The 27,613-nt window shown below is 42.8% G+C and overlaps 2 protein-coding genes across 3 annotated transcripts in view; one reads left to right on the forward strand and one right to left on the reverse strand.

Annotated features, from left to right (window-relative positions):
* Positions 1 to 27,613, reverse strand: part of cenpp (centromere protein P) — a 253,450-nt gene that overhangs the window by 172,184 nt on the left and 53,653 nt on the right. The window lies entirely within an intron of this gene.
* Positions 1 to 27,613, forward strand: part of ogna (osteoglycin, paralog a) — a 29,409-nt gene that overhangs the window by 1,252 nt on the left and 544 nt on the right. The window contains exons 2-5 of the mRNA XM_080181797.1: positions 8,255 to 8,369; positions 10,057 to 10,215; positions 13,539 to 13,741; positions 23,324 to 23,419. Coding sequence (XP_080037923.1) covers positions 8,255 to 8,369; positions 10,057 to 10,215; positions 13,539 to 13,741; positions 23,324 to 23,419 — 573 coding nt within the window. The remainder of the gene's footprint in view (positions 1 to 8,254; positions 8,370 to 10,056; positions 10,216 to 13,538; positions 13,742 to 23,323; positions 23,420 to 27,613) is intronic.

Consider the following 27,613-nt stretch of genomic DNA (forward strand, 5'->3'; position numbering starts at 1 on the left):
CAGCAATGGCCTCAATCAGGATTGGTGACTTTCTGAATTATGATGCCCAATGATTGAGTGCAAGTACTGTGTCACCTCCTTCACAACATTAAGTGCCGTTCATATAACGAATCTACAGTCAAGATACAAAAGTCTGAGGTCACATACCAACTGACTTGAGAGCAGCTTCTTTGCTGTTGCCATCAGACTTTTGAATGGACCTACCTTGCATTAAGTTGATCTTTCTCTACACTCTAGCTATGACTGTAACACTACATTCTGCACTCTCTTTTTTCCTTCTCTATAAACGGTATGCTTTGTACAGCGTGCAAGAATAATACTTTTCGCTGTATACTAATATGTGACAATAATAAATCAAATCAAATCAAAAATCAATTGGCTGAAGGATTTGATGGAGACTCACCAAAGGTTATTGCTTTTGAATCTTACAGGAGGCTTGCTAAATTTATTTTTATGATCTATAATTCTGCATTCATAACCAACATTTAAAAACTAATAATAATATTTACATTATTTATTATTTTCAGCGCTTCAATAAACTTGATCACATCACACATATGTTCCTTACTCTTGGAAAGCCAATTCAGTTGGTCCTGAGACCCAAGTCTCAGACCCACATAAGTTAAGCACAGAAACTTCTCTATTTCAGTCCAGATGTACCATACAAGTCTCCACCTATCTTACTTCATGTGCCAATCAACATACTTTCCTATTCCTTTCTCCCTTATGCACTTAGCTAGCTTTCTTAAATGCAGCTTTGCTATTTACCTTACCTCTTCCACATGGTCGCAAGTTTAACATTTTAATCATTCTTAAGGTGAAGAAGTTTCACTTGCATTCCTCACCGATTCAGTATCTACACTGAAATTCATTTTCCATTTACATGTCCATTATTTAAGTTTATTAATGTCCTTTCTCGTATTTTGAGTCATCTTTATCCAGATTCATCCAGATCCTTCCAATGCACCAGTGTTAACTTAAGGTGGAATGTCCAACACTACATGCTTCCGTTCAAATGCAACTACACCAATGAACTTTGGAAGGTTAAAATAACTTGTTTCAATTTCCACATATCATTTTATCTAGTAACTAGACATTCTCTTGTAAAGGTGTGATAATCAAATAAATCTCTCTTTGCTTGTAGATTTCTTAACTGTGTCATCTACAGACCAAAATTAGTTTGCTATTCCCTAATTGACTCAGTTTTCCTGAATAATATAATTTGCATTACAACAATAGCATTTCAATCATTCGAAGGTGGACAAATAAAAAGGTGGAGTGAAAGGAATGGGGCGGGGTGGGGGGGAATTAGAGATAGAAACAAAATGAGTTGGTGAACGCCAGTTTAACTTGAGCACTGATTTTGCAAATTGTCTACTGAAACCTGGGAAGTACTTAATGAGGAGGATTGCATTAGTGGCAAATGAGAGGTACACTATTCTTCAGCTGGAAGATGCGCCAGTCATCCAAGATTGGATATCAAACAAGCAGTCTGACAGCATAAAGCTGTCGTAAGGTGATATGGAGCTGAGGCAAGTGGAATAAGTTGAGGTACAGAGTAGCAATGATCTAATTCAATGGTGCTGCAGGTTTGAGGGTCTGAATGGCATACTCCTGTTTGTAAGAATATGGGGCCCCGGCTGAGCAAACAATAGAAAGGTTACCAGTGGACTTTACTGGTAAGCTGAATATTGTTAGATGATTATAAATTGGAATATGTTTTTCCACCCATTGAGATCCAATTTACTAATGTGCGTTTTGTCTAGGTTGAATTTCAATATTCCCAGAAAGGTCTGAATTCATTCCCTTCAATCTTCTATTAAAGTTTCCACTAATATTTTAATGTTATATTTAATGCTCCTTTTCCCCGCGCTCCAGCAGTAGCCCTTTGCACTCATGGGATGTCTGATGCTTTACTTTTGTCGACACCATCTCTGCCACTTCTCAAATAATTTTAACATGCCAAATGCTCCTCAATCATCTATACCCTAAAAAATACAAGTTGATGTATCCCTCAGTTAATTGGCTTGATGGTTATTTAGAGGTGGCTGTTAGGCCTGTCCTCCAAGGTTCATTAATAAGCTGGTCAATCAACATCCTGAGGAGCTGGCTGGCAAGTAGAGTGACTGAGCTTGCCTTGGAATGCCTTTCTCTAGGTACATCTTCGAGCCAAAGCTAAGGGAGCAAAATAGTGCAAATGATGGAAAGTTGACGTAAAAACAAAAGTACTGGAAATACTCAGCAAGTCTGGCAGCATCTGTGAAAAGAGAAAAACAGAGTTAATGTTTCAAATTGACATCCTCTCATCAGAACCAGCAAGTTCTAACAATGGGTCATCAATCTAAAAAGTTAACTCTGTGGCCATGATCTTACCAGCTTGCTGTGCTGGTCGATTGGTGTGGTAAGCCAGTAAGATTGCACGTGAGGCCAGAAATCAGGTTCACAATCAGTTTGGTGCTGCACGCATATTTTTGGATCCTGTTCTGCTGGTTTGCACATTAAAGTCATGATTTACATGACATTAGCACGTTCCACATTGCCACTTATGGCCTCACTGATGCTTACCACCTCACTGGCGTAACCTCACACTGAAGAGATTCAGTATTGGTCTCCACCAACGGCGATGGCCACAACGGGGATCACAAAAGCCACAAAAGCCTCTGGGTGGCCAGACAGTGTTCATAAGGCAATGCTAGCCTGGCAGCGGCCACCTCCCCTAGCCACTGACACCTCATCAATGCTCAGCTGGGCACCATAAGTTTGCAGGGGAAGTGCCGGGGGAGTGGCTTAGGTTGGGTGGGCCTGAGTGGAGGGGGAGCATGCACAATATGCACAATGACAGGGGCTTATGCAGGTGGTGAGGGGAGGTAGCTCTAAAGGGAGGAGGACTCTGCAAGAGAGATGGGGGGTGTGATCCACCAGGGAACTCTTTGGGCAGGTTCTGATGCCCCAATGCTAGTAACCCATGTTGGTGTGGGGGAAGGGGTGGAAGGGGGCAGAAGAGGATGGGAGGAGATCTCGAACTTCACCGAGAGATCGGTATGCCCTGCTTCCCTGGTGAGTTTAGGCAGTTTGAATCTCACAGCTGTCAAAATATCTGTTTGATAAGATTACAGAGCCAAACTCATCCAAAAAATAGGTGTAAAACAGGCCAATTACTGCCATATCAGTCTACTCTTGATCTTTAGTAAAGTGATGGAAGGGATTATCAACAAAGCTATCAAGAGGTTCTTGTCTGGCAAAAACCTGCTCACTGATGCTCAGTTTGGGTTCTGCCAGTGGCTACAGCTCTTGACCTCATTACAGCCTTGGATCAAACAAAAACAAAAGAGCTGAACTCCAGAGGTGAGTGAGTGTGACTACGCTTGATATCAAGGCCGCATTTGGCCAAGTATGACATCAAGGAGCCCAAGTAAAATTGGAGTCAATCGAAATCAGGGAGAAAATCTTTGTTGGTTGGAATCATACCTAGCACAAGGGAAGATGACTGTGGTTGTTGTAAGTCAGTCATGTCAGCTCAGCTCCAGATCATCACTAAAGAAGTTCTCAGGATAGTGTCTTTTGGCTCAACCATGAACTGCTTCATCAATTACCCTCCTTCCATTATAAGGTCGGAAATGAGGATGTTCAGCGACGACTCAGATACCAAAGCCATCCATATCCAAATGCAAATAGACCTGGACTATACCCAGGCTTTAAATGGCAAATGGCAAGTAACAATGGCTTCCACAAACAATAGAGAACCTAACTGTCACACTTTAACATTCAATGGCATTATCATTACTGAATCTGCCACAACATCAACATCCTGAGGATTACCATTGACCAGAAACTGAACTGGACTAGCCATAGGTATACTATGGTCACAAGAGCAGGTCAGAGGCCAGAAGTTCTGCAGCAAGTAACTCACCTCCTGATTCTCCGAAGCCTGTCCACAATGTACAAGGCACAAATCAGGTGTGTGCTGGAATATTCTTCCTTTGCCTGGATGAATGCACCTCAAGAGGCTTGACACTATGTGGAATGAAGCAACTTGCTTGACTGACCTCCCACAAACATTCTGATGCATGGTAGCAGTAGTGTGTACCATCCACAAGATGCACTGCACAAACTCATCAAGGCTCATTAAACACCACCTTCTAACCCACAACCACTGTCATCTAGAAGATACAGGAAAACACCACCACCTGCAAATACCGCTCCAGGCCATACACCATCCTAACTTGGAAATATATTGCCGCCTCCTCTGAGGTAATGAATTTTGGCCTAGCCAGCGAAGCCCACATCCCTTTGTTGAATAAAAAAGTCATAAAATTGCTACAAATAATTTGCAGTGTTCATACATTAGAAATCGCAAGATACGGATATCTTAGATCAATGCATACATTGTAATATTTGTCATAATGCCAGGAAAATGTAGAATCAGTGATTCTACATCCCTTTCTCACTCATGCAGCAAAATGCCTAGGTAATATCAGTTTACGTCTTCATTTCTCTACATTCAGAAAATTTGATCTGAGGACTGGATGGCCTGTACTTGATTAGTGAATTAAAGATATAGGAATGGCATTCTGTCTAATTCAAAGTGCTTAATTGCAACACTGTAATGGGCAGAACTTGTTTCACATCATTTTAATTCTATTACTCTGGTAGATCTATTGGATCATTGTAATTTTGGTATCGCTGCAAGTGCCTTTGCAGGCTATTATATCTCAGTACTAGAGTCCATTACCATCACCGACTGAGTATAACAATTTCAACTGTTATCTGCTCCACCTTACTGAATATGTGGAATCTCTCTAAGAGTGAAGTGAAATCAGAAAATTCTGGAAATACACAATAGAACATAGAACATAACAGCACAGTACAGGCCGTTCGGCCCTCGATGTTACGCCGACCAGTGGAACCAATCTAATGACCCTCTAACCTAAACTATTCCAATATTGTCCATATGCCTATCCAATGACCATTTGAACGCCCTTAAAGTTGGTGAGTCCACTACTGATGCAGGCAGGGCATTCCACGCACTTACTATCCTCTGAGTAAAGAACCTACCTCTGACAACTGTCCTATATTTATCACCCCTCAATTTAAAGCTATGTCCCCTCATGTTAGCCATCACCATCTGAGGAAAAAGGCTCTCACTGTCCACCCTATCTAATCCTCTGATCATCTTGTATGCCTCAATTAAATCACCTCTTAACCTTCTTCTCTCTAACGAAATTAACCTCAAGTCCCTCAGCCTTTCCTCATAAGACCTTCCCACCATACCAGGCAACATCCTGGTAAATCTCCTCTGCACCCTTTCCAATGCTTCCACATCTTTCTTATAATGTGGCAACCAGAACTGTATGCAATTCTCCAAGTGCGGCCACACCAGAGTTTTGTACAGCTGCAACATGATCTCATGGCTCCGAAACTCAATCCCTCTACCAATAAAAGCTACCACACCGTACGCCTTCTTAACAACCCTATCAACCTGAGTGCCAACTTTCAGGGATCTATGCACATGTACATCGAGATCTCTCTGCTCATCCACATTACCAAGAGTCTTTCCATTAGCCCAATACTCTGTAATCCTGTTACTCCTTCCAAAGTGAATCACCTCACACTTTTCCGCATTAAACTCCATTTGCCACCTCTCAGCCCAGCTCTGCAGCTTAGCTATGTCCCTCTGCAAACTGTAACATCCATCCGCACTGTCTACAACTCCTCCGACTATAGTGTCATCTGCAAATTTACTAACCCATCCTTCTACACCCTCATCTAGGTCATTTATAAAAATGACAAACAGATCTGGCAGCATGTGTGGAAGGAGAGAAACAGGGTGCAATCTTATCAAAAAAACTCTAGTGCTGGACAAGTGAGAAAATGGAAGAGAATCGCACCCATTTTTTTTGGCAAGCTCCCACATACTATCTTATGGCACTTAGAAAAGAAAGATTCCAAATGTGATTCGCGCCAGTATGGAGAGCGGACAGAGCCAATTCACGCAGAGAAGCCAGCTGCAGACTTTTAAAGGGTGCTATTGCACATGTACCCTGATCTCCCAGTGCACTATGTACAAGGATACATATTGTACAGATATCTGTCACTCCCTCTGACCCCCCCCCAACATCACCCCCACTCCACGCCACCCAGATTGTGTCCCCTCTGGCCAATCACTACCCATGATTCCCTCCAAACTGTTCGCCATCCCTGATGCCCCCCCCTTAATTGTCACTCCTATTCATCTCCCTGCACTTCTAGCCCCACCCCTTAGTGGTAACTGTTGGGCAGTGCCAGGATACCCAGTGGGAACTAAGGTGCCAGGCTGGTTGTGCCAGGGTGTTGGACTGATAGTACCAGAGTGCCTGTGGGCACTGCCAGAGTCCCAGGTTGGCAGTACAAGGTTGACAGTGAACAAAGGACACTGTCCACCGCTGCCCTCGACCACCGTGAGGGGGGGTACTTCAATGACCTCCAGTTCTACCGGTGAGGCCATATCAGGTCCCCATTGACTAGAGATAATACAAGATCCTTGATGGTGAGGAACTTCATCAGCGAGGTCTTTTAAGGCAAGTGAACCCGGACAATTGCTTCCCCATTGCTCACTATTAACATTAAAATGGAGTCATTTTTATTAAAATCAGCTTCACGCTCTTCCTGGGCATGAAGCTGATTATGCTGGCAGAACAAGGCTAGTATTATCATGAGAGGCAAGAAACCAGGTGCATACCCAGTTTTGTGCCTCTCGTGCAATCTTACCAGCTCGCTACACCACAATTGATCGATCAATCAGCCTGCACAATGGCACTCTTAGAGTTCAGCAGCCAGCCTCAGAGGCGAGTTGAAGCTCCATGCATCCCCACTGGTGAGAACCGCATGATGACTCCTGTTATGCACAGAGTGCCACAAATTTGCATTCCTTACTCGTTGAAAAAACCGGTGAGAAAAATGACTGTTTTCTTGCTTTTTAGCACTTAAAAGTTTTTTTTGAGAAAATTCTGCCTAATATCATCAAAATCTCTGCAGAGTCTGTAGTATTGCTAGATCTAAAGCTTGGAGATTATTTTTCACTATTGTGCCTCCCGCCCCCAAAGCATGATACAAATTACCTAACATTATTAGAGGAGGCTAGATAATGTGCTTTGTTATTTTATTTATCAGTGAACAAGTTGGCACACAGACATTGAGATGGGAAAGTCAGGGGCAAACTAAGATGTAATCTCAGCCTCATTGAATAGATTCATGAGAGTCGCAATGATGCTGTAACCCAGGCAAGTTTTTTTCTCCATCTTGTACAAAGGAGAAGGATTATATTTGGAAGAGAGAAAGCAATTACCTGATTCGTTAGCTAATGGAAAGAAAATGAGACTGTTACACTGAATAATTGCTGGCTTCATCCAACGGCAGAACTGAGTTCATAATCTCTGCTACAGAAAAACATTAACCAAATCACTGAATCCCTAGAACGCAGAAGGAAACCACTCAGCCCATCAAATCTGAACCGACTGTCCAACAGAGAATCTTAACCAGGCCATATCCCTGTAACGCCATATGTTTGTCCCACTAAAAAAAGTTAAAAATGTAAAGCTTTATTTAGTAGCCACAAGTAAGGTTTACATTAACACTGCAATGAAGTTACTGTGAAATTCCCCTAGTCGCCACACTCCAGCGCCTGTTTGGGACAATGCACCTAACTAACTCGTCTTTCAGACTTTGGGAGGAAACCGGAGCACCCAGAGGAAGCCCACGCAGACATGGGAATGAGAATGTGCAAACTCCACACGTGCAGTGACCCAAAGCTGGGAATCAAATCCAGGTCCCTGGCACTGTGAGGCAGCAGTGTTAACCACTGTGCCACCCCATACATGCCGCATAATTACCCTAACCTATACATTTTGGGACACTTAGGGACAATTCAGATAGCCAATCAACTTAACCTGCATATCTTTGGACTGTGGGAAGAAACTGGAGCACCCAGAAAAAACCCATACAGACACATTTCACATAAACAGTCACTCAAGGTTGGAATTGAATCCGGCAGTCACTCAGGGCCAGAATTGAACCTGGGTCCCTGGTGCTGTGAGGCAACATTGCTTAATCACTGTGCCTATCACGAAGCCCTCTTGTGAAGTGAAATGTGAAGCTTACACTAGTAGGAATTTATTGTGGTGCTTAAGGTGAAATCTGCATGTAGTTTGTTATTGGTCTAAGTGCATACAGGGGAAAAACAAATTTGATCAAAAAAAACGTATTTTTTTGTTGAAAGCTAGAAGAAGAGACCATCTCCATGTTTGATCATGCCAACACAAATCATGAAATAGAACATGTACGCCATATCAGGTCCCCAACACAAGAACCTGAATCAGAGGATCCATCTATTGGTTAGTACTAACTCATTTTGTCTTCCATTTCTCTATGTATAGCTATTTCATTTAAATGGTACAACTGTATTGCTTCCTACAAAAGATCATAGCAGAAATTAGATGATACAGTTCAAATTCCCAATTAAAATCTAAACTGCAACGGGAAATAAAGAAAATAAAAAACTAAAACTACATTTCCTCACATTCCAAAAACGATGCCCATTGCATTCTGGTAGTATTAGAAGTTTGAGTGGACTTTTCTGGTGAACATCATTGCTAATTGCACAACTTCTATTTTTCAATTTTGCTTGCAGGAGTGTGAATTTTTTATTTAAGTTGTTGATTAGGATAAAGTTACATTCACAATTGTTTAAAAAAGAAATAAATTCCTACAATCGGATCAACAGCTTGCGCAGTTTGAATTAATCTTTTATGTATATTTTGGATTTGGTTCAAATTTGTTTTCCGATAAATGGACACTTTTTATTCAGTCTCAAAGGCAAAGTAAACTTCACTAGTCGAAAAGTGTGATGAGCTGGTTTCATATCCTCCCAGCCAAGTTTTGCTGATGAGAATGGCTTAGCATCCTTTTTGGGTACGAAGCATATTAACATAAAACTAAGGTGAGTTAAAAGTACTAACCTGCTCCCACACAGCATCTCCTGGCCTCATGGCTGCTTCTTCCCTTGCTAACGAGACATCATGCTAATGAGACATGAATACTTCTCTGCATTGGCAGGGACCAGATGCCATGACCATGCCGGGGGATCGGGGGCCAAGAAGCCCGCAGATGGTCAGGCATATGGCCAGGTAGTACCCATCGGGCCGTGCCCACCTGGCACCCTGGCAGTCCTCAGTTATCACACTGGCAGTGCCTGGTTGGCACCCTGGCTGTGCCCAGTTGGGCACCATAAATGTGTCAGGGTAGTCAAGGGGGTAGAGTAATACAGGGGGATATGCGTAATGACCGGGAGCTTTATGCAGGGGGAAACTCTGCAAGAGGGGATAGTATGCAAGGAGGAACTCTGGGAGAGGAGTGTCATGAAGGGGAGGCCTATGCAAAGGAAGGTTGGTTGGCAAGGGGGAGCTCTGCAGGAGAAATTTGTGTAATGGGGGGGGTCACACATGGGGGCTACACAAGAGGAGCAGCTGTGCAGAAGGGGCTATGCAAGGGGTTTTGTTTTGGGAAGATTCTGGTCTTTATCTTTTAACATAACTCTGAAATCAAGTGCCCAGAAATGCAATAATATCCCATGTATTCAGTATGGGAACTGAATTCAAACCCTAGCCACATATACATTTCCATAACCGTTTTGTTTTGGGAAAGTGCAATTTTCTTTTATTATACCAACAATGATAAAAATCCATTATTCACCAAATATCTATCTTGCAGATTGGTTTGCTCAATTTCAAAATATATGCATTCAAAAATATATGCTTTGCAAGCATGCTGTAATTAAAATATTGGTTGGTTATGAGCCTGTTGACTGTGGTAGTTGTAGCAATCTTTCTTATATACTTTGATGTTAAACAGATCTGAGAAAATGACTGTGGCTGCAGTCAAAGAATCCATGCGCACAAACATCAGAGAGAATCTGGAAGCAGACACAGACCTCATAGATAATGTGTCAAACAGGTTATTTATATGAACAATAGTGCATTAAAGTGATCAAAGTTCTACTAATGTAATTCTTCTGTATTTCAGACATGCCAACTTGCCTTTTATGTGTTTGTCTAACTGGTTCTGTGTATTGTGATGAGACCAACACTGAAGCAATTCCAATGTTGCCTAAAGAAACATCATACCTTTACGCACGGTTCAACCAGATTAAAAAGGTCACTGTAAAAGATTTTGCTGATTTCCGTGAGTACATTGTTATTTGCTGTAACTGGATAGTAGAGATATCAACACCATAGAAGATAACCAGGATTGGTGGCATAGTGGACAGTGAAGAAGGTTATCTCAGATTGCAAGGGGATTGTGATCAATTGGGCCAGTGGGCTGATGAATGGCAAATGGAGTTTAATTTAGATAAATTGAGGTGATGCATTTTGGTAGATTGAACCAGGGCAGGACTTGCTCAGTTAATGGCAGGGCGTTGGAGAGAGTTGCAGAACAAGGAGATCTAGGGTTACATAGCTCTTTGAAAGTGGAGTCACAGGTGGACAAAGTGATAAAGAAGGCATTCAGCATGCTTGGTTTCATTGATCAGAACACTGAATACAGGACTTGGGACATCTTGTTGAAGTTGTACAAGACATTGGTAAGGCCCCACTTGGAATACTGTGTACAGTTCTGGTCACCATATTATATAAAGAATTATTAAATTGGAAGAGTGCAGAAATGATTTACTAGGATGCTACCGGGACTTGATGGTTTGAGTTCTAAGGAGAGGCTAGATAGACGGCACTTTTTTCTCGAGTGTAGAAGGCTGAGGGATGATTTCATAGAGGTCTATAAAATAATGAGGGACATAGATCAGCTAGATAGTCAATATCTTTTCCCAAAGGTAGGGGAGTCTAAAACTAGAGGGCATAGGTTTAAGATGAGAGGGGAGAGATACAAAACTGTCCAGAGGGGCAATTTTTTCATACAGAAGGTGGTGAGTGTCTGGAACAAGCTGCCAGCAGTAGTAGTAGAGGCGGGTATAACTTTGTCTTTTAAAAAGCACTTAGACAGTTATGTGGGTAAGATGAGTACAGAGGGATACAGGCCAAATGTGGGCAATTGGGACTAGGTTTGGGGTTTAAAAAAAAGGGCCGCATGGACAAATTGGGCCAAAGGGCCTGTTTCCATGCTGTAAACCTCTACGACTCTATAACTATTCAACAAATTTTATAAAGAAAATCACATTTGTTTAACTCTATAATAATTTTATAAATGCTTATCGTTGTTGACACACAGTTATGCAAATAATAAAGGGATACTAATGAGATCAAACATTAGAGGTTCTTCACTGATTATTAATGAACTCTTTGGATTTTTGTAACATATATTGGTTACATTAGAAACCGGAAATTAAATCAGAAAGGAGAAAAGGATTTTTTTTTCACCTAAGATTGTGGCTGAGATCATGGAACATTGTAAAGCTCAGAGAGAATCCACATACATTTTTTCCACTGATTTCCATACTGCTTTTGATCTGGTGCCTCAAAAAAGCAGGAAGCTGATTTAGTACATGACAGAAGTTTGGAAATTATTCAGGAAATGAGTTCCAGCTCCAACTTCCAAACAAGAATTGGTGAAGCAACTCACTAAATCAATATTTTTTTTAGAGTGATGGGGCAAGGTTGTTTATAGTTATCTGTAATTCAATAGTCTCAGCTGTTTCTCCCCGGTTGGGCTCTTTCCTACTTGTGGTTTGCAGGCTTGGCCTTTGAGGAAGAAAGAAAAGCATGTGGACGGACGGGATGAAAAGGAGGTTGGGTGAAATGCATATCTCATGTGTGTTGTGAGCCCTCCCCAGAAAAGTCAGAGATTGGAGTGTGAGCAACAGATGGAATGATGATGTAAAGTGTCTGTGAGAAATGAATGTTGAGATGTGTTCCCCACTAATGGATGAATGTGATCAATGAAGAGAGTAGCCATTTCAGTACATGACATCATGATGAGAGTTTGATTCAGGGGGGCGTTAAGAGATGAAATACCCTGACTGAGCGGATGAGATCATTCATCCCCTTCCTGCACTGGACAGCGCTTCAGGCATGGTTATCAACCATGCCAACTACCTGGGTGACAGCCTCCCAGGATAAAGAGGTGAAGTTGCAGAGCTTCCTCAACCCATTGTTGAGGTATAGGATGTTCTTGTGGGCCTGGACACCTCAGATCAAAATCTCAAGGGTCTGGTGACTGAAACATAGTGCAGCCTTCCTTTTTGGGTTACTCACCTATTCCGTCTGGCTTAATGCCATCTCTGAAGGTCTTGTGAAAAAGGTGAGCTGGAGAGAGTAAAATGTCTTTGTTGGATTGACATTTAAATATGTGCTGGTACCTTCAAACCTGCCAGCTGATGGATAAATCAGTTTTCAGCCCACCAAGTCAATCAGCTCAATACGCACCTGTGCATAATCAATGAACTTCCAAGTGTGAAATTGGGCAGCAGTTCCAGGCATTCTGGCTAGCGAGCAGGGCACTGCTTGAACTACCCACCACCATTCTTAATCTCATAAACAGAAATTTCTGCCTTAGGAATAAGGTACTTACTGCTCATCCCCAGACATTATTGTAACCCAATGCCCTAATGGATTAGATGATCCTGGCTGGGCATCTGTTCTCTGTAATGATAAAGCTGTGTCATTCTGACAAGTTAAACTTAAGCAGGGTCCTTAAAAGCAGTTAGGAGTTCCTGAGCTCTGGTTGTTATCAATCTGTGCCAAAGCTCTCTGAATGAAATAAATTAAATGTGCCCATACAGCCAGAATGTGTATTCTCTATATTAGTCAAACAGATATTCTACCTGTGTTCATTTATAAGCTCAGGAAAAAAGGGATAATGCTAAAGAAGAAGAGAACTAAGTATGATGATGATGTGTTACAGTTCCCTCAGAGTCTAAGTTGCAGCAACAACATATGCTTTTACATGCATGCTGTAGTCTGGAGTTATGAATAGTGATGGTAGAGGTTCAAACATCTTTTCCCTTACGTGGCTGACCAGGAATCAGTCCTTTGGCATGTGCTGGAAGGATTTGCATGTTGTTTGGTCATCAAAGGGCGACACGGTGGCACAGTGGTTAGCTGCCTCACAGCACCAGGGACCCGGGTTCAATTCCGGCCTCAAGTAACTGTCTGTGTGGAGCTTGCACATTCTCCCCTTGCCTGGGTGGGTTTCCTCTCATGGTACAAAGATGTGCAAGTTCAGTTGATTGGCAATGCTAAATTGCCTCTTAATGGCGGTGGACTAAGATAAATACATGGGGTTCTGGGAATAGTGTCTGGATGGGGTTGATGCAGACATAGTGGGCTAAATAGCCTCTTTCTGCACTATAGGATTTTATGGTTATATCTTCATTGGTCAATGAAGTCCTGGAGTGGGACTTGAAACTGGAGCTTTGGCTTCAGAGGTAAGGATGCTCCTCACTGTGTCTTATATTGTGAAAGAAGCTTACTTTTAAGGAAAACATTGTACTGAGTAAATAGTAAAACTGGTCGATAAATTGTGTCACTGTCTTTGTTTCATCCTAAATGAAGCAACTCTAAAGAGGATCGATCTTACTGGAAACATGATTACCGAAATAGAAGATAAAGCCTTCTCACAACTTCCAAACCTGGAGCACCTGTCACTTTCTGAAAACAGGCTGGTCCGTTTGCCTGCCTTACCTCCAAAACTCAGAATTCTTGCTGCACAACACAACCGTATTAAAAGCAATGGAATCAAACGCAACGCTTTTAAGGTAATTTTTTAATAACATGGCAATGGATCCAACTTCATTATTCTATTCAAGTTAATAACACTATTTTAAGGCAATATCTTAAAGCTATTATAGCACAAAAGGAGGCATCAAGAACACAAGAAATAGGAGCAGGAGTAGACCATTCAGCCCATCAAGCCTGCTCCACCAGTCATTGTGGGGGTCATGGCTGATCTTGGGCTTCTACTCCATTTTCTTGCCCACTCCCCACATCTCATAATTCCCTGAGACCAAAGATGTGTCCAACCTCACTTTAAATATATTGAACAACAGAGCACCCATAATCCTCTGGGGTAAATTCTTCCGGCACTTTGTGCAGCATTTCTTGCATGATCTGAATCCCACCAGTAGGGGGTGTGGCCAGGCCTAAGGTAATCGGAAAGCCGACTGCTCACACAAGATGGCACAACTGCACAAGCACAGATCTCTCTATTCTGTGCAACTGGCCACCCCAGCCGATCACACTCTCTGGCTATCATCAAGTCTATGCCAATTCTCTATAGAGCAAACCAGTTACTCTCATTCATATCCCCATGGCCTTGCATGTATATTGCTTTCAAATGCCTATCCAATTTGCATCTGAATCATCAATCCACTTAATTAACTCCATTTCCATCACTCTCAGACTGTCAGTTTATGGGAACAGTTCCCTACCTTATTTACCCTCATAATTGTGAACACATCTATAAAATCTCCCCTCACTCTTGTTTGCCCCAAGGAGCACAACTTCAGCTTCCCCAACCTAACCTTATTACTAAAATCCTTTACGCTAGGAACCATTTTGGGAAATCTCTGCATCCTCTCAGATACTCTCATATCCTTTCTCAAATGCAGAGATAAGAATTGGGTACATAACCAGAGCTTTATAATGGTTCAGTCTATGTTGCCTGATTTCATGTTCTGATGAATTCTAAGCTCCTGTGCACTGTCTGAATACATCCTGCCATCTTCAAGGATCTGCGCTGTTACAGACCAGAGGAGGAGAAATAAACTGAAACTATCAACTCCCTTCCCTTACCGTGTGTGATCAATATGGTTGTTTTGGAATGTTAGACTGCGTGCTTCTAAGCTCTCTTTTGCGTTTAGTTAATTTATAAAAACAGTAGCAGATTTTCATAGGTTTAAAACTAAAGAATATTATTTAATCACACACATCTCAAAAAGTCCCACCTTTTCTATGTGCCACGTTCACATGTTTGCTTACATGAACTATATACATTGTACACCACATTCCCCTACCATGTGAACAACGTTTGCTTATCTGCATTTTCCCCTCTGTCCTATTTCCTCGAGAACATAAGAACATAAGAACTAGGAGCAGGAGTAGACCATCTGGCCCTTCGAGTCTGCTCTGCCATTCAATAAGATCATGGCTGATCTTTTCATGGACTCAGTTCCACTTACCTGCCTGCTCACCATAACCTTTAATTCTTTTATTGTTCAAAGATTTATCTATCCTTGTCTTAAAAACATTCAATGAGGTAGCCTCAACTGCTTCACTGGGCAGGGAATTCCACAGATTCACAAACCTTCATGTGAAGAAGTTCCTCCTCAGTCCTAAATCTGCTCCCCCTTACTTTGAGGCCATGCCCCCTAGTTCTAGTTTCACCAGCCAGTGGAAACAACTTCCCTGCTTCTATCTTACCTATTCCCTTCATAATCTTATATGTTTCTATATGATCTCCCCTCATTCTTCTGAATTCCAATGAGTATAGCCCCAGTTTACTCAGTGTCTCCTTATAAGCCAACCCTCTCAACTCTGGAATCAAACTAGTGAATCTCCTCTGCACCCCCTCCAATGCCATATCTCCTTCCTCAAGTAAGGAGACCAAAACGGTAACAGTACTCCAGGTGAAGCCTCATTAGCACCTTATGCAGCTGCAACGTAACCTCGCTGTTTTCAAACTCCATGCCTCGAGCAATGAAGGACAAAATTCCATTTGCCTCCTTTATTACCTGCTGTATCTGCAAACCAATTCCTTGTGACTTTTGCACAAGGACACCCAGGTCCCTCCGCACAGCAGCATGTTGGAATTTTTTTACCATTCAAATAAGAATCCATTTTGCTGTTATTCCTACCAAAATGAGTGACTCATTTACCAACATTGTACTCCACCTGCCAGACTCTCGCCCACTCATTTAGACTATCTATCTCTCTTTGCAGGCTTTCAGCATCCTCTGCACACTTTGCTCTGCCACTCATGTTAATGTCATCTGCAAATTATGGCACACTACATTTGATCTCCAACTCCAAATCATCTATGTAAAACTGATCCCTGAGGCACACCACTAATCACTGATCACCAAACAGGAAAACACCCATTTACCCCCCTCTTTGCTTTCTGTTAGTTAACCAATCCTCTATCCATGCAAATACCTTTCCCGTAACACAGTGCACCTTTATCTTGTGCGACACCTTGTCAAATGCCTTTTCGAAATCCAGATAAACCACATTCACAAGTTCCCCACTGTCCACTATGCATGTAATGTTCTCAAAGAATTCCACCAAATTAGTCAAACATGACCTGCCCTTCATGAGCCGTGCTGCGTGTTACCAATGGGACAAATTATAGCCTGATATCTTGCTATTTCTTCCTTGATGATAGATTCAAGCATTTTTCCTACTGCAGAAGTTAAGCTAACCGGCCTATAGTCACCCGCTTTTTGTCTACCTCCTTTTTTAAACAGTGGTATCACATTTGCTGTTTTCAAATCTGCGGGAATCATTCCATAGTGCATTTGCTATTCCCCCTGCCACTTTTTTCAGTACTGTGAGATGCATTCCATCAGGGCCAAGAGACTTGTCTACCTTTAGCCCCAATAGCTTGCCCAACACTACCTCTTTCATGATAATAATAGTTTCTAGGTCCTCACCTGCCATAGCCTTCCAGTCATCAATTTTTGGCATGTTATTTGTGTCTTCCACTGTGAAGGCTGACACAAAATACCTGTTCAATGCCTCAACCATTTTTTCATTTCCAGTTATTACAAGCCCCTTCGCATTCTCTAAATGACAAATTTAGCCACTGTTTTTTGTTTTATATATTTTAGAAACTTTTGCTATCTGTTTTTATATTCTGAGCTGGTTTACTCTCATAATCCAACTTACTTTTCTTCATAGCTTTTTTTGAGGCTTCCTGTTGACCTTTAAAGACTTCCCAATCCTCTTTCCACTAATCTTTGCCATTTTGAATGCATTTTCTTTGAATTTTATACCCTCCTTTATTTCCTTAGATATGCATAGCTAAATACCTTTTTATCTCGTCTTTCCTTTTCAGTGGTATATACTTTTGCTGAGCACTATGAAAGGTTGCTTTGAAAGTCCTCCACTGTTCCTCAATTATCCCACCATAAAGGTTTTACTCTCAGTCTACCTTAGTCAACTCCTCCCTCATCCCATTGTCGTTTCCTTTGTTGAAGCACAACACACTGGTATTGGATTTTACCTTCTCACACTCCATCTGTATTTTAAATTCAACCATACTGTGATCGTCTTCCGAGGGGATCTCTAACTGCAGGTCATTAATTATTCCTGTCTCATTACACAAGACCAGGTCAAGGATAGCTAGCTCCCTCATAGGTTCCATTACATACTGTTCAAGGAAACTATCACAGATACATTCTATGAACTCCTCCAAGCTGCCTTGACCGACAGGGTTTGATCAATTGCTATGTAGATTACAATCCCCCATGATGATTGCTGTACCATTTTTATATGCATCAGTTACTTCTTTATTTATTTCTCGCCCCCACATGATGTTATTATTTGGTGGCCTATAGACTACGCCTATCAGTGACTTTTTCTCCTTATTATTTCTAATTTCCACCCAAATGGATTCAATCTTTTTTTCCGTAGAACCTACATCAGCTCTCACTACCGCCCTGATGTCACCCTTAAATATCAGAGCTACACCACCTCCTTTACTTTCCTGCCAGTCCCTCCGAACAGTCTGATACCCCTGGGTATTTAACTCCAAGTCATGACCATCCTGCAATCATGTCTCTGTAATGGCCACCAAATTATACTCATTCGCAATGATTTGTGCCGTCAACTCATATACCTTGTTTCAAATGCTACGAGCATTCATGTAAAGTGCCCTTATGCTAGTTTTTGTACCTTCTTCGTGAATTCTTACACTTCCATCAAAAACATCTCCTGAGTTCTCCTTCCTTTTAATTTTTTTCCTGATTTTTGATGTAATTGGAACCTTCTCCCCACATTTTGCCCATGCTCCCTCCTTCTTGGGCTCCTTACATAGGTTCCCATTCCCCTGGCAGGAGAAGTCAATCATGATTGAACAGAGATCTTGACATGTGTCAGCAGGAAAATGGTATTGAAGTCTCTGAAAGCAGATTCCTTCCAATCATCCTGGCCTTGGATATGTGGTTCTCTTTTTTAAAGAATCTTTCCAACAGGGGTGATATCTGGAATTGCAGCAGCTAGGGTGCAGCCTGAGTGGAGATTAACTTGGAAATCTCTTTGACCAGAGTTGCAATAACAGTTCTGTTCAATTTTGAAATGTACACTGATTTTGTTTGCTAGTTTCGATAAGAGTCTTTGTTATCTTACAAGAGGACTATCTCTTTTTTAAAATTTTCAAGACATGCCAATATTGCTCCAAAGTCTCCTCCGTTTGGGTACTATACCACAATTTGCTGTTGAGTAACTGTACAAATCAATGTTGCCCTTGCATTGCTGGAACCTAGCTAATTGACTCCCATTGAAAAGCAGGCTCATTATTCATGATTTCACCATCATGTGGGCACATAACTCCCACGAGCAGCTGGACCCTACCGTGTTAAAATCTTACATCAAAGCTACTTGACTTCCCATTGACACCATTATTGCCAAATTGTAACAGGATGAAGCTGATGAGTTGTAAAATTGCATCTGGAAACTGGCAGTTGTCGGCGTTCAGTACTGAGGCAGTTGTAGTAATGCCATTGTCGTGGGGGATGCTGGTGTAGAATGCCGAAACAATGGATGTCTCGGTTGCGTTCTTGGACACATGCATCTTCATTAAGAATGGTCACCTCAGCACCTCACTGTACCACAAGCCCACAGATAACCTCACGATGCTCCACTTCATCAGCTTCCACCCTAAACACTTTAAAGGAGCCATCACCTACGGACAAGCCCTCTGTATGCACAGGATCTGCTCAGATGAGGAGGATCGCAATAGACACCTCCAGATGCTGAAAGATGCCCTCATAAGAACAGGAGATGGTGCTTGAATGATCGATCGACAGTTCTGACGCGCCATAGCGTAAGACTGCACCGACGAAGACAAACATGGGACATGGTGGACAGAATACCCTTCGTCATCCAGTACTTCCCCGGAGTGGAGAAGCTACGGCATCTTCTCCAGAGTCTTCAACATGTCATTGATGAAGACGAACATCATGCCAAGGCCATCCCCACACCCCCACTTCTTGCCTTCACACATACGCACAACCTTAAACAGACAATTGTCTGCAGCAAACAACCCAGCCTTCAGGAGAACAGTGACCATGACACCACACGATGCTGCCACAGCAATCTCTGCGATACATACCAGATCATCGACATGGATGCCATCATCTCACACGAGAACACCATCCACCAGGTAAACGGTACATACTCTTGCAACTCAGCCAACGTTGTTTACCTGATATGCTGCAGGAAAAGATGTCCCAAGGCATGGTACACTGGGGAGATCATGCAGACGCTACGACAACGGATGAATGAACACCGCTCGACAATCACCAGGCAAGACTGTTCTCTTCCTGTTGGCGAATACTTCAGCAGTCACGGGCATTCGGCCTCTGATCTTTGGGTAAGCGTTCTCCAAGGTGGCCTTCACGACACACAACAGCGCAGAGTCGCTGAGCAGAGACCGATAGCCAAGTTCTGCACACATGAGGACAGCCTCAACCAGGATTTTGGGTTCATGTCACATTATTTGTAACCCCCATGACTTGCCTGGGCTTGCAAAATCTCACTTACTGTCCTGTCTCTTTAACCTATGCTTAATGCTATCTCCACTCTCACTGTCTGCACCTTTAAGACTTGATTAGTTGTAAGGACTCACATTCTAATCAGTATTCTGTAAATTGAGTGTGTGTCTTTATGTGCCCTGTTTGTGATCAGAACTCCCCACTCACCTGACGAAGTGGCAGAACCCTGAAAGCTAGTGGCTTCTGCTACCAAATAAACCTGTTGGACTTTAACCTGTTGTTGTGAGACTTCTTACTGGACTAGTAATCCAAAGACCTAGAATAATGATAAAGAGAGGGGTGTTCAAATCTCACCACAACACTGGGAAATATGAATTCAATTCATGAAATAAATCTGGAATAAAAAGTTAGTATCAGCAATGATGACCATGAAAATATCAAATTGTCATAAAATTCTATCTAATTCACTAATGTCCTTCAAGGAAGGGAGACTTAAATTGTATGTGTGTTTTGTGATTCACATTGCAAGAATAATGTGATTGACTCTTAACTTCTCTCTGAAATAGCTTGGTAAGCCATAGTGTTTAATATGGGCAATAAAAAAGGCCTTCCCAAAAATTCTATGTTCCGTGACTGACTTTTAAAAAATCACCAGTGTATGAAGAATTACTTAATGAGTATTTTTCAGCCTGATGCCTCTTTCCTCCTGCACATTTGAATCTATTATATAATACACAACTTAATCTTGTGTTTTTATTAGTTCAAGGTTGGCAGTATGAGTTTCGACTGCCTTTCCCTGACTCCCATTTCATAAATATACCATGGGACACTCAACTGTTTTTCAAAGATACACTATTTGCATGAATTCCTTGGAGGCTGGGTGAATTGATTTCTTCACCAGCCTGCTAGGATTTCCACAGGGCACATTCAGTCCTATTCTAGCAGCCTGGTCCTGTATTCCTTCTTTCCATTTATTGTCAGCTGTGCAGAAGTACTTGATGGCTTAAGTATGTCATCATCATGAGGCGAACAGCCAATTCTGAAAATTACAGATTGCCACAAAAAAGTTATCCTACTGAGCATAGAATTGTGCATATCTAGAAGATTTGGTTCAAGATTATATTTATTCTTCAAGGAAGCTGAAGCCTACGTTATTGGGGAGGTGACGACCTAGCGGTATTGTCCCTCGACTATTAATCAAGAAATCAGCTAATGTTCTGGGGACCCACATTCAAATCCTGCCATGGCAGATGGTGGGACTTGAATTCAATAAAAATAAATCTGGAATTAAGAATCTACTGATGACCATGAAACCATTGTCGATTGTCAGAAAACCCATCTGATTCATTAATATCCTTCAGGGAAGGACCTGGTCTGGTCTCCATGTCACTCCAGAGCCACAACAATATGGTTGACTCTCAACTACCCTCCAAGGGCAACTAGGATGGGCAATAAATGCTGGCCAACCAGTGATAACCATGTCCCACGAATGAATTAAAAGAAAACATAGAATTTAGTTATAAGTATAGACGAAAAGGCAAGGAGGCCAAGCCTGCAGAAGTCACATCATTTATTGGAGATATTCAAACTGTGCCCAAATCTCAGAGGTCTCCCTTGTTGATGCCAATAATTGGCATTGCAATATAAACCATAAAAATTGCATTTCTTTTAGCATCATCTCTGCTAGTTCTTCAAAAGAATCTATTTGATGCATCAAACACAATCTCTCCCTCTACTACAGACACACAGTAGCAGTAGTGTGTACAAGATGTACAGCAGAAACTCACCAAGGCTCTTTAGACAACAGCTTCTAAATCCACAACCGCTACCAACTAGAAGAACAAAGGCAGTAGATGCAATGGGAGCTCCACCACCTGCAAGTTTCCCTCAAAGTCAGTCGCCATTCTGACTTGGAACTACATCACTGTTGCATCAGTAAACTCCCTTTCTTATAGCATTGTGAGTGTACCTACAACACAGGGATTGCAACGTTTCAAGAAGACTGCTCATCACCACCAAGAAAATATTTGCCATCAAGGAAGGACAGCGATGGTTCACCAAAGTGATTCATGGGATTGCAGGATTGTCATATTAAGAGAGATTAGGTCAACTGGGCTTGTATTGACTGGAACTTAGAAGAATGCAAGGGAATCTAACTGAAGTGCATAAAATTCTGACAAGGCTGGAGACTGGATGCAGGGATATTGTTTCTCTGGCTGGAGATTCTAGAACGAAGAGTCACAGTCTCAGGATGCAAAATAGTTAGGGCTGGGACTGCCAGGTAGGACTATGCTTCCCAAGGGTCATTAGGAATGGGCAATAAATACTGGTCAAGCCAGCCAAGTGCACATCCATTAATACATCTTTAAACATCTGGTGGCTGGGCGCAATGGGCCAGTAGACATCAGTGGGAGACAGTTTTTGTCTTTTTATTCTGCAGGTGGAGGTCCACCTCGTTGTCAAACGAGGGGCATGCACACGGTGGGTCGTGCGTGGGCTGCTCTTGGAGGTTCCAGGAGTGGCCTAGTACTTCGTGTCGGTGTGTGTGCTTGATCCTGGACCGGTAGACGGGCGCCGCAACAGCTCAGTGACTAGCACTGCTGGCTGTGCAGATACATGGATTTGGGCCTGTGTCTGTGGGAGTTTGTGCATTCTCCCTGTGGTTGCGTGGGTTTCCTCCGGGTGCTCCGGTTTCCTCCCACACCCCCAAAGATGTGCTCTTAGGCTGATTGGTTTACCAAATTGACACTATTCTCCCCTGAATCTGGCTAAGGTGGGGTTCCATTCGTAGACACGCAGGGTAGAATAGGTGTAGGGTGATGCGGCGGCACGGGCTCGTTGGGCCAAAGGGCCTGTTTCCCGTGCTGGGTTGTTCTTTGTTCTTTGTAGGACTCGCGAACAACGTTCAGCCGATCGCGCATTTCCCAGGCAATGTTTTTAAACATAATCAGCCTCACACCGATTGAAATGTCAATTTCAATATGATTAGCAATATCAGAATAGCAGGCTCTGGGCTCGTTGGTGTGTCCCCCCCTGCCGAGTAGGTTCATACCAGCGGGGCCTATGGGGGCCCAATTGTTGGGGGTGGGCGGGCACTCTGTAAGGGAATCAGTGGGACGGAGGGGTGATCAGGGCTGCACATGGGGGGTGGTTTGGGAAGCTGGCTTTTGGGAGGCCGGCGATGGGGGAGGAGGCCAGTGCACTTGTGCCTATCTCCCCCCTGACAGATCAGTGCATGCGCAGTGGTCCACCCAGCTCTCTGCTGCTGGCCTCCCCAGCAGGGATAGGCCCCACCCCCTGCTTTTTAACGTGATTCATACTGATGTATTTTAAATTTCTGCTGGAAAAAAAAGTGTAATTTACTCCAGTTTTCGCACAAATTTGACACTTAGAAGTTTTTTGGGAGAATCACCCTCCATATTTCTCCCATGACCGGGTGGGAGTAGTTAATTGAAACTTTCTGGCAGCCAGTGAAGAACAACATTATAAGTGCCTTGGCAATATTCATTTATTCCAGCCTCTCAAACTTAGAACGCTCTGGAGAGTAGCATGACAAGAAATCATTTGATTTTACCATTCAGAAACGTGTAGAGAACAAAACTGAGGAGTATATTGATTTTGTTACAGAAGTTGGCTAGACTTGAATTCCTCTATCTAGGATTTAATCGGCTGGACGAAGTACCTGCCAACTTGCCTGACACCATCCGAGTACTTCATTTACAGGTCAGTTGTACAATAAATAACTAAATTGAAGGAAAATTTGTCAACAATGCTACCTTCCTTATGGATATTTTTATTTTGTGAAGTTTACCCCCAAATATGAAACAAAAGAAAGAGAAATGAAAAAGAGAATCATTGAAATTTCAGCTACAGCTTCTTTATTCCTTTGTTTCCCAACAGATCTGCCAACATAATTGTTCTCTCATTGCCCTGACAAACAAGTGCTTGTAATACATGGAGCCCTATTTTTGCAGGCAGAAAGAACACGTACACATATTTCACTTGTTTCAGCTAACTAAAATAATTGATAGCCATTTGCTGACTCATTCCTCAGGACATTGCCTTGACCAATTAGGCTCAAGTGGCTTGGTTTAAATTTCAAACAATGCGTGGTAGTGAACTGTCAGTCACCATCAACTGGACCATTTTCCATGGCAACACTTCTGCCAATCACAGCCACTTGTAAAACCAGTCAGCACTCTCTTATATAAATTGTTGTTTTCCTCTAATATTGGTATTGTTGCAAAGTGTCCTGGTATGTGCAAGTTGAAAAAGCTTTAACATGTCTCTTTTTTCGGTAATGTTCAAATCCACCACTATCCATGGCTAAATCTAAATATCTTAACTGTAAATTGTACCAAATAATCTACAATTATGTATGAATATTAAATACACTTTATATACAACCATGTATTAAAAATCTACTACAAATTGTTTTTTTAAAATATATATATTTCCAGTTACATTATGAAAGCAAGGTATTGTAATGATATATGTGTACAGAAAAATAATCTAAAAACAGAAGTTCTGAATTATACATTATAAATGATGATTTTGTTAAAAAAAAAGTAAATTGCACCAGATGTCAGGACAATGGCACAGAACAAGACCAATTGAAAATATCACTGATTGACTAGGACAGTGGCACAGGCTGCATTCAGAGACAGAGTCTGCATCTTGATTTTAGGTTTGTCATGTCTAGGCAGGGAAGTTACTGTCAAATTTTGAGTGGGCAACAGGGAGGCAACTCCAAGTAAACTTGAAGCTTGGAATGTAACCAAGCTTCTTTGGTATAGGGATGCAAAATAAGGCAAAAGGTGAGCAAACCTGGATTTCTGGTAAAGTCTGTAGGAAATGAGGCAGCTCCATGTTGGCTCAGACTAAAATGCAGATGAGGTTGGTTACAGATTCAGACCAGGAGCAGATCAAGCATACATACTAACATTGTTTTATGGTAGTTTAATGTGATTCGTTTAGTATGCGAACACAATTAAGTGAAAGGGGCAGGTTTCAGACAAATATGGTGGGCTGGCCATGGTAAGAACATAAGAACATAAGAAATAGGAGCAGGAGTAGGCCAACTAGCCCTTCGAGCCTGCCCCGCCATTCAATAAGATCATGGCTGATCTGTCGTGGCTCAGTTCCACATTCCCGCCCTCTCCCCATAACCCTTAATCCCCTCTCTCATCAAAAACCCATCAACCCGCGTCTTAAAAATATTTAGCAAGGCAGCCTCCACCACTTCAACGGGCAGAGAATTCCAGAGATTCACCACCCTTTGAGTGAAGAAGTTCCTCCTCAACTCTGTTCTAAACCGCCCCCCCTTTATCTTGAGGCTATGCCCCCTAGTCCTACTATCCTTTCTGAGTGGGAAGAGTCTCTCCACCTCTATCCTATCCATCCCATTCATCATCTTATACGTCTCAATGAGATCTCCCCTCATTCTTCTAAACTCTAACGAGTACAAGCCTAATCTATTCAGCCTCTCCTCATAGCTCAATCCCCTCAACTCCGGCATCAGCCTAGTAAACCTCCTCTGCACTCCCTCCAAGGCTAAAATATCCTTGCGTAAGTACGGCGCCCAAAACTGCACACAGCACTCCAGCTGCGGCCTCACCAATGCCCTATACAGCCGCAGCAAGACCTCCCTACTTTTATATTCAATCCCCCTCGCGATGAACGCCAGCATCCCATTCGCCTTCCTGACCACCTGCTGCACCTGCAAGCTGGGTTTTTGCGACTCATGCACAAGGACCCCGAGGTCCCTCTGCACCATCGCATGCTGCAGTTTTTCTCCACGTAAGTAATAATCCTTCCTACCATTATTCCTACCAAAGCGGACCACCTCGCACTTACCAACATTAAATTCCATTTGCCATTTCCTGGCCCATTCGCCCAGCCTATCTAGATCCTTCTGTAGACTCTCCCCACCCTCCGCACAATTTGCCTTTCCACCAGTTTTGGTGTCATCAGCAAATTTCAACACCCTACACTCGGTTCCCTCCTCCAGATCATCTATATAAATGGTAAATAGCTGAGGCCCCAGCACCGACCCCTGGGGCACTCCACTAGTCACCATCCGCCAATCCGAATAGCACCCATTGACCCCCACTCTCTGCCTCCTATTTGACAACAAGTCCTCTATCCACGCTAACACCCATAAGGTTACAGGGATGGGGGGTGAGTGTGGGGAGAGCCTGGATAAGATGTACCCCAGATTATTGTGGGAGGTGAGGGAAGTGACTGCAGAGCCCCTGGTGATGATCTTTGCATCAACAATGGAGACGGGAGAGGTTCCGGAGGATTGGAGGATTGCGGATGTGGTTCCTATTTTCAAGAAAGGGAACAGAGATAGCCTGGGAAATTACTGACTGGTGAGTCTGACCTCAATGGTTGGAAAGTTGATGGAGAGGATTCTGAGGGACAAGATTTATGAGCATTTAGAGAAGTTTAGAATGATCACGAATAGTCAGCACGGCTTTGTCAAGGGCAGGTCGTGCCTTACGAGCCTAGTTGAGTTCTTTGAAAATGTGACTGAACACATTGACAAAGGAAGAGCGGTGAATGTGGTTTACATGGACTTCAGCAAGGCATTTGATAAGGTCCCCCATGCAAGACTTCTTGAGAAGGTGAGAGGGCATGGGATCCAAGGGGCTTTGGCCTTGTGGATCCAGAACTGGCTTGCCTGCAGAAGGCACAGAGTGGTTGTGGATGGGTCTTTTTCTGCATGGAGGTCGGTCACCAGTGGAGCGCCCCAGGGATCTGTTCTAGGACCCTTGCTGTTTGTCATTTTCATAAATGACCTAGATGAAGAAGTGGAGGGATGGGTTAGTAAGTTCGCCGATGATACGAAGGTTGGCGGTGTTGTGGATAGTCTGGAGGGATGTCAGAATTTGCAGCGTGACATAGATAGGATGCAAGACTGGGCGGAGAAGTGGCAGATGGATTTCAACACGGATAAATGTGCAGTGGTCCATTTTGGCAGGACCAACAGGGTGCAGGAGTACAATATCAAGGGTAGGAGTCTTAGCTGGGTTGAAGAGCAGGAGGATCTTGGGGTCCGAGTCCATAGGACTCTTAAATTGGCCCCGCAGGTGGAGGATGTGGTCAAGAAGGCGTATGGTGTACTGGCCTTCATTAATCGAGGGATTGAGTTTAGGAGTCGGGAGGTAATGCTGCAACTTTATAGGACCCTTGTCAGACCCCACTTGGAGTACTGTGTACAGGAAGGATGTGGAAGCTATCGAGAGGGTGCAGAGGAGATTTACAAGGATGTTGCCTGGATTGGGAGGTATGCCTTATGAAGATAGGTTGAGGGAGCTAAGTCTCTTCTCCCTGGAGAGACGAAGGTTGAGAGGTGACCTGATAGAGGTTTATAAAATGTTGAGAGGAATAGATAGGGTGGATTCTCGGAGGCTATTTCCCAGGGCTGAAATGGTTGCTACAAGAGGACACAGGTTTAAGGTGCTGGGAAGCAAGTACAGAGGAGATGTTAGGGGAAAGTTTTTCACTCAGAGGGTGGTGAGTGAGTGGAATCGGCTGCCATCGGTGGTGGTAGAGGCAAACTCGCTGGGGTCTTTTTAAAGACTTCTGGATGAGTATATGGGATCTAATGGCATTGGAAGTTACAGATAGTTCCATGGCTTGGTAGGTATAGATGTGATCGGCGCAACTTGTGGGCCGAAGGGCCTGTTTGTGCTGTAATGTTCTATGTTCTATAAGATGCTCTTTCGAAGAGTCAGTGCTGATTCAGTGGGCTGAATGGCCTCCTTCTGCACTGTAGGGATTATATGGACGTAGCACTGTTTGTTTGAATAACATGATTTGAACTAATGGCGAAAGCTATCAAAGAGTAGGTTACAAATTTTAGTATTTGTAAAAGATCAAGCAATTAATGTGATTACAGAAATACTAAAA

Source organism: Carcharhinus amblyrhynchos, chromosome 3 (assembly GCF_965287045.1).
Source record: "Carcharhinus amblyrhynchos chromosome 3, sCarAmb.v2.hapA, whole genome shotgun sequence".
NCBI lineage: Eukaryota > Metazoa > Chordata > Chondrichthyes > Carcharhiniformes > Carcharhinidae > Carcharhinus > Carcharhinus amblyrhynchos.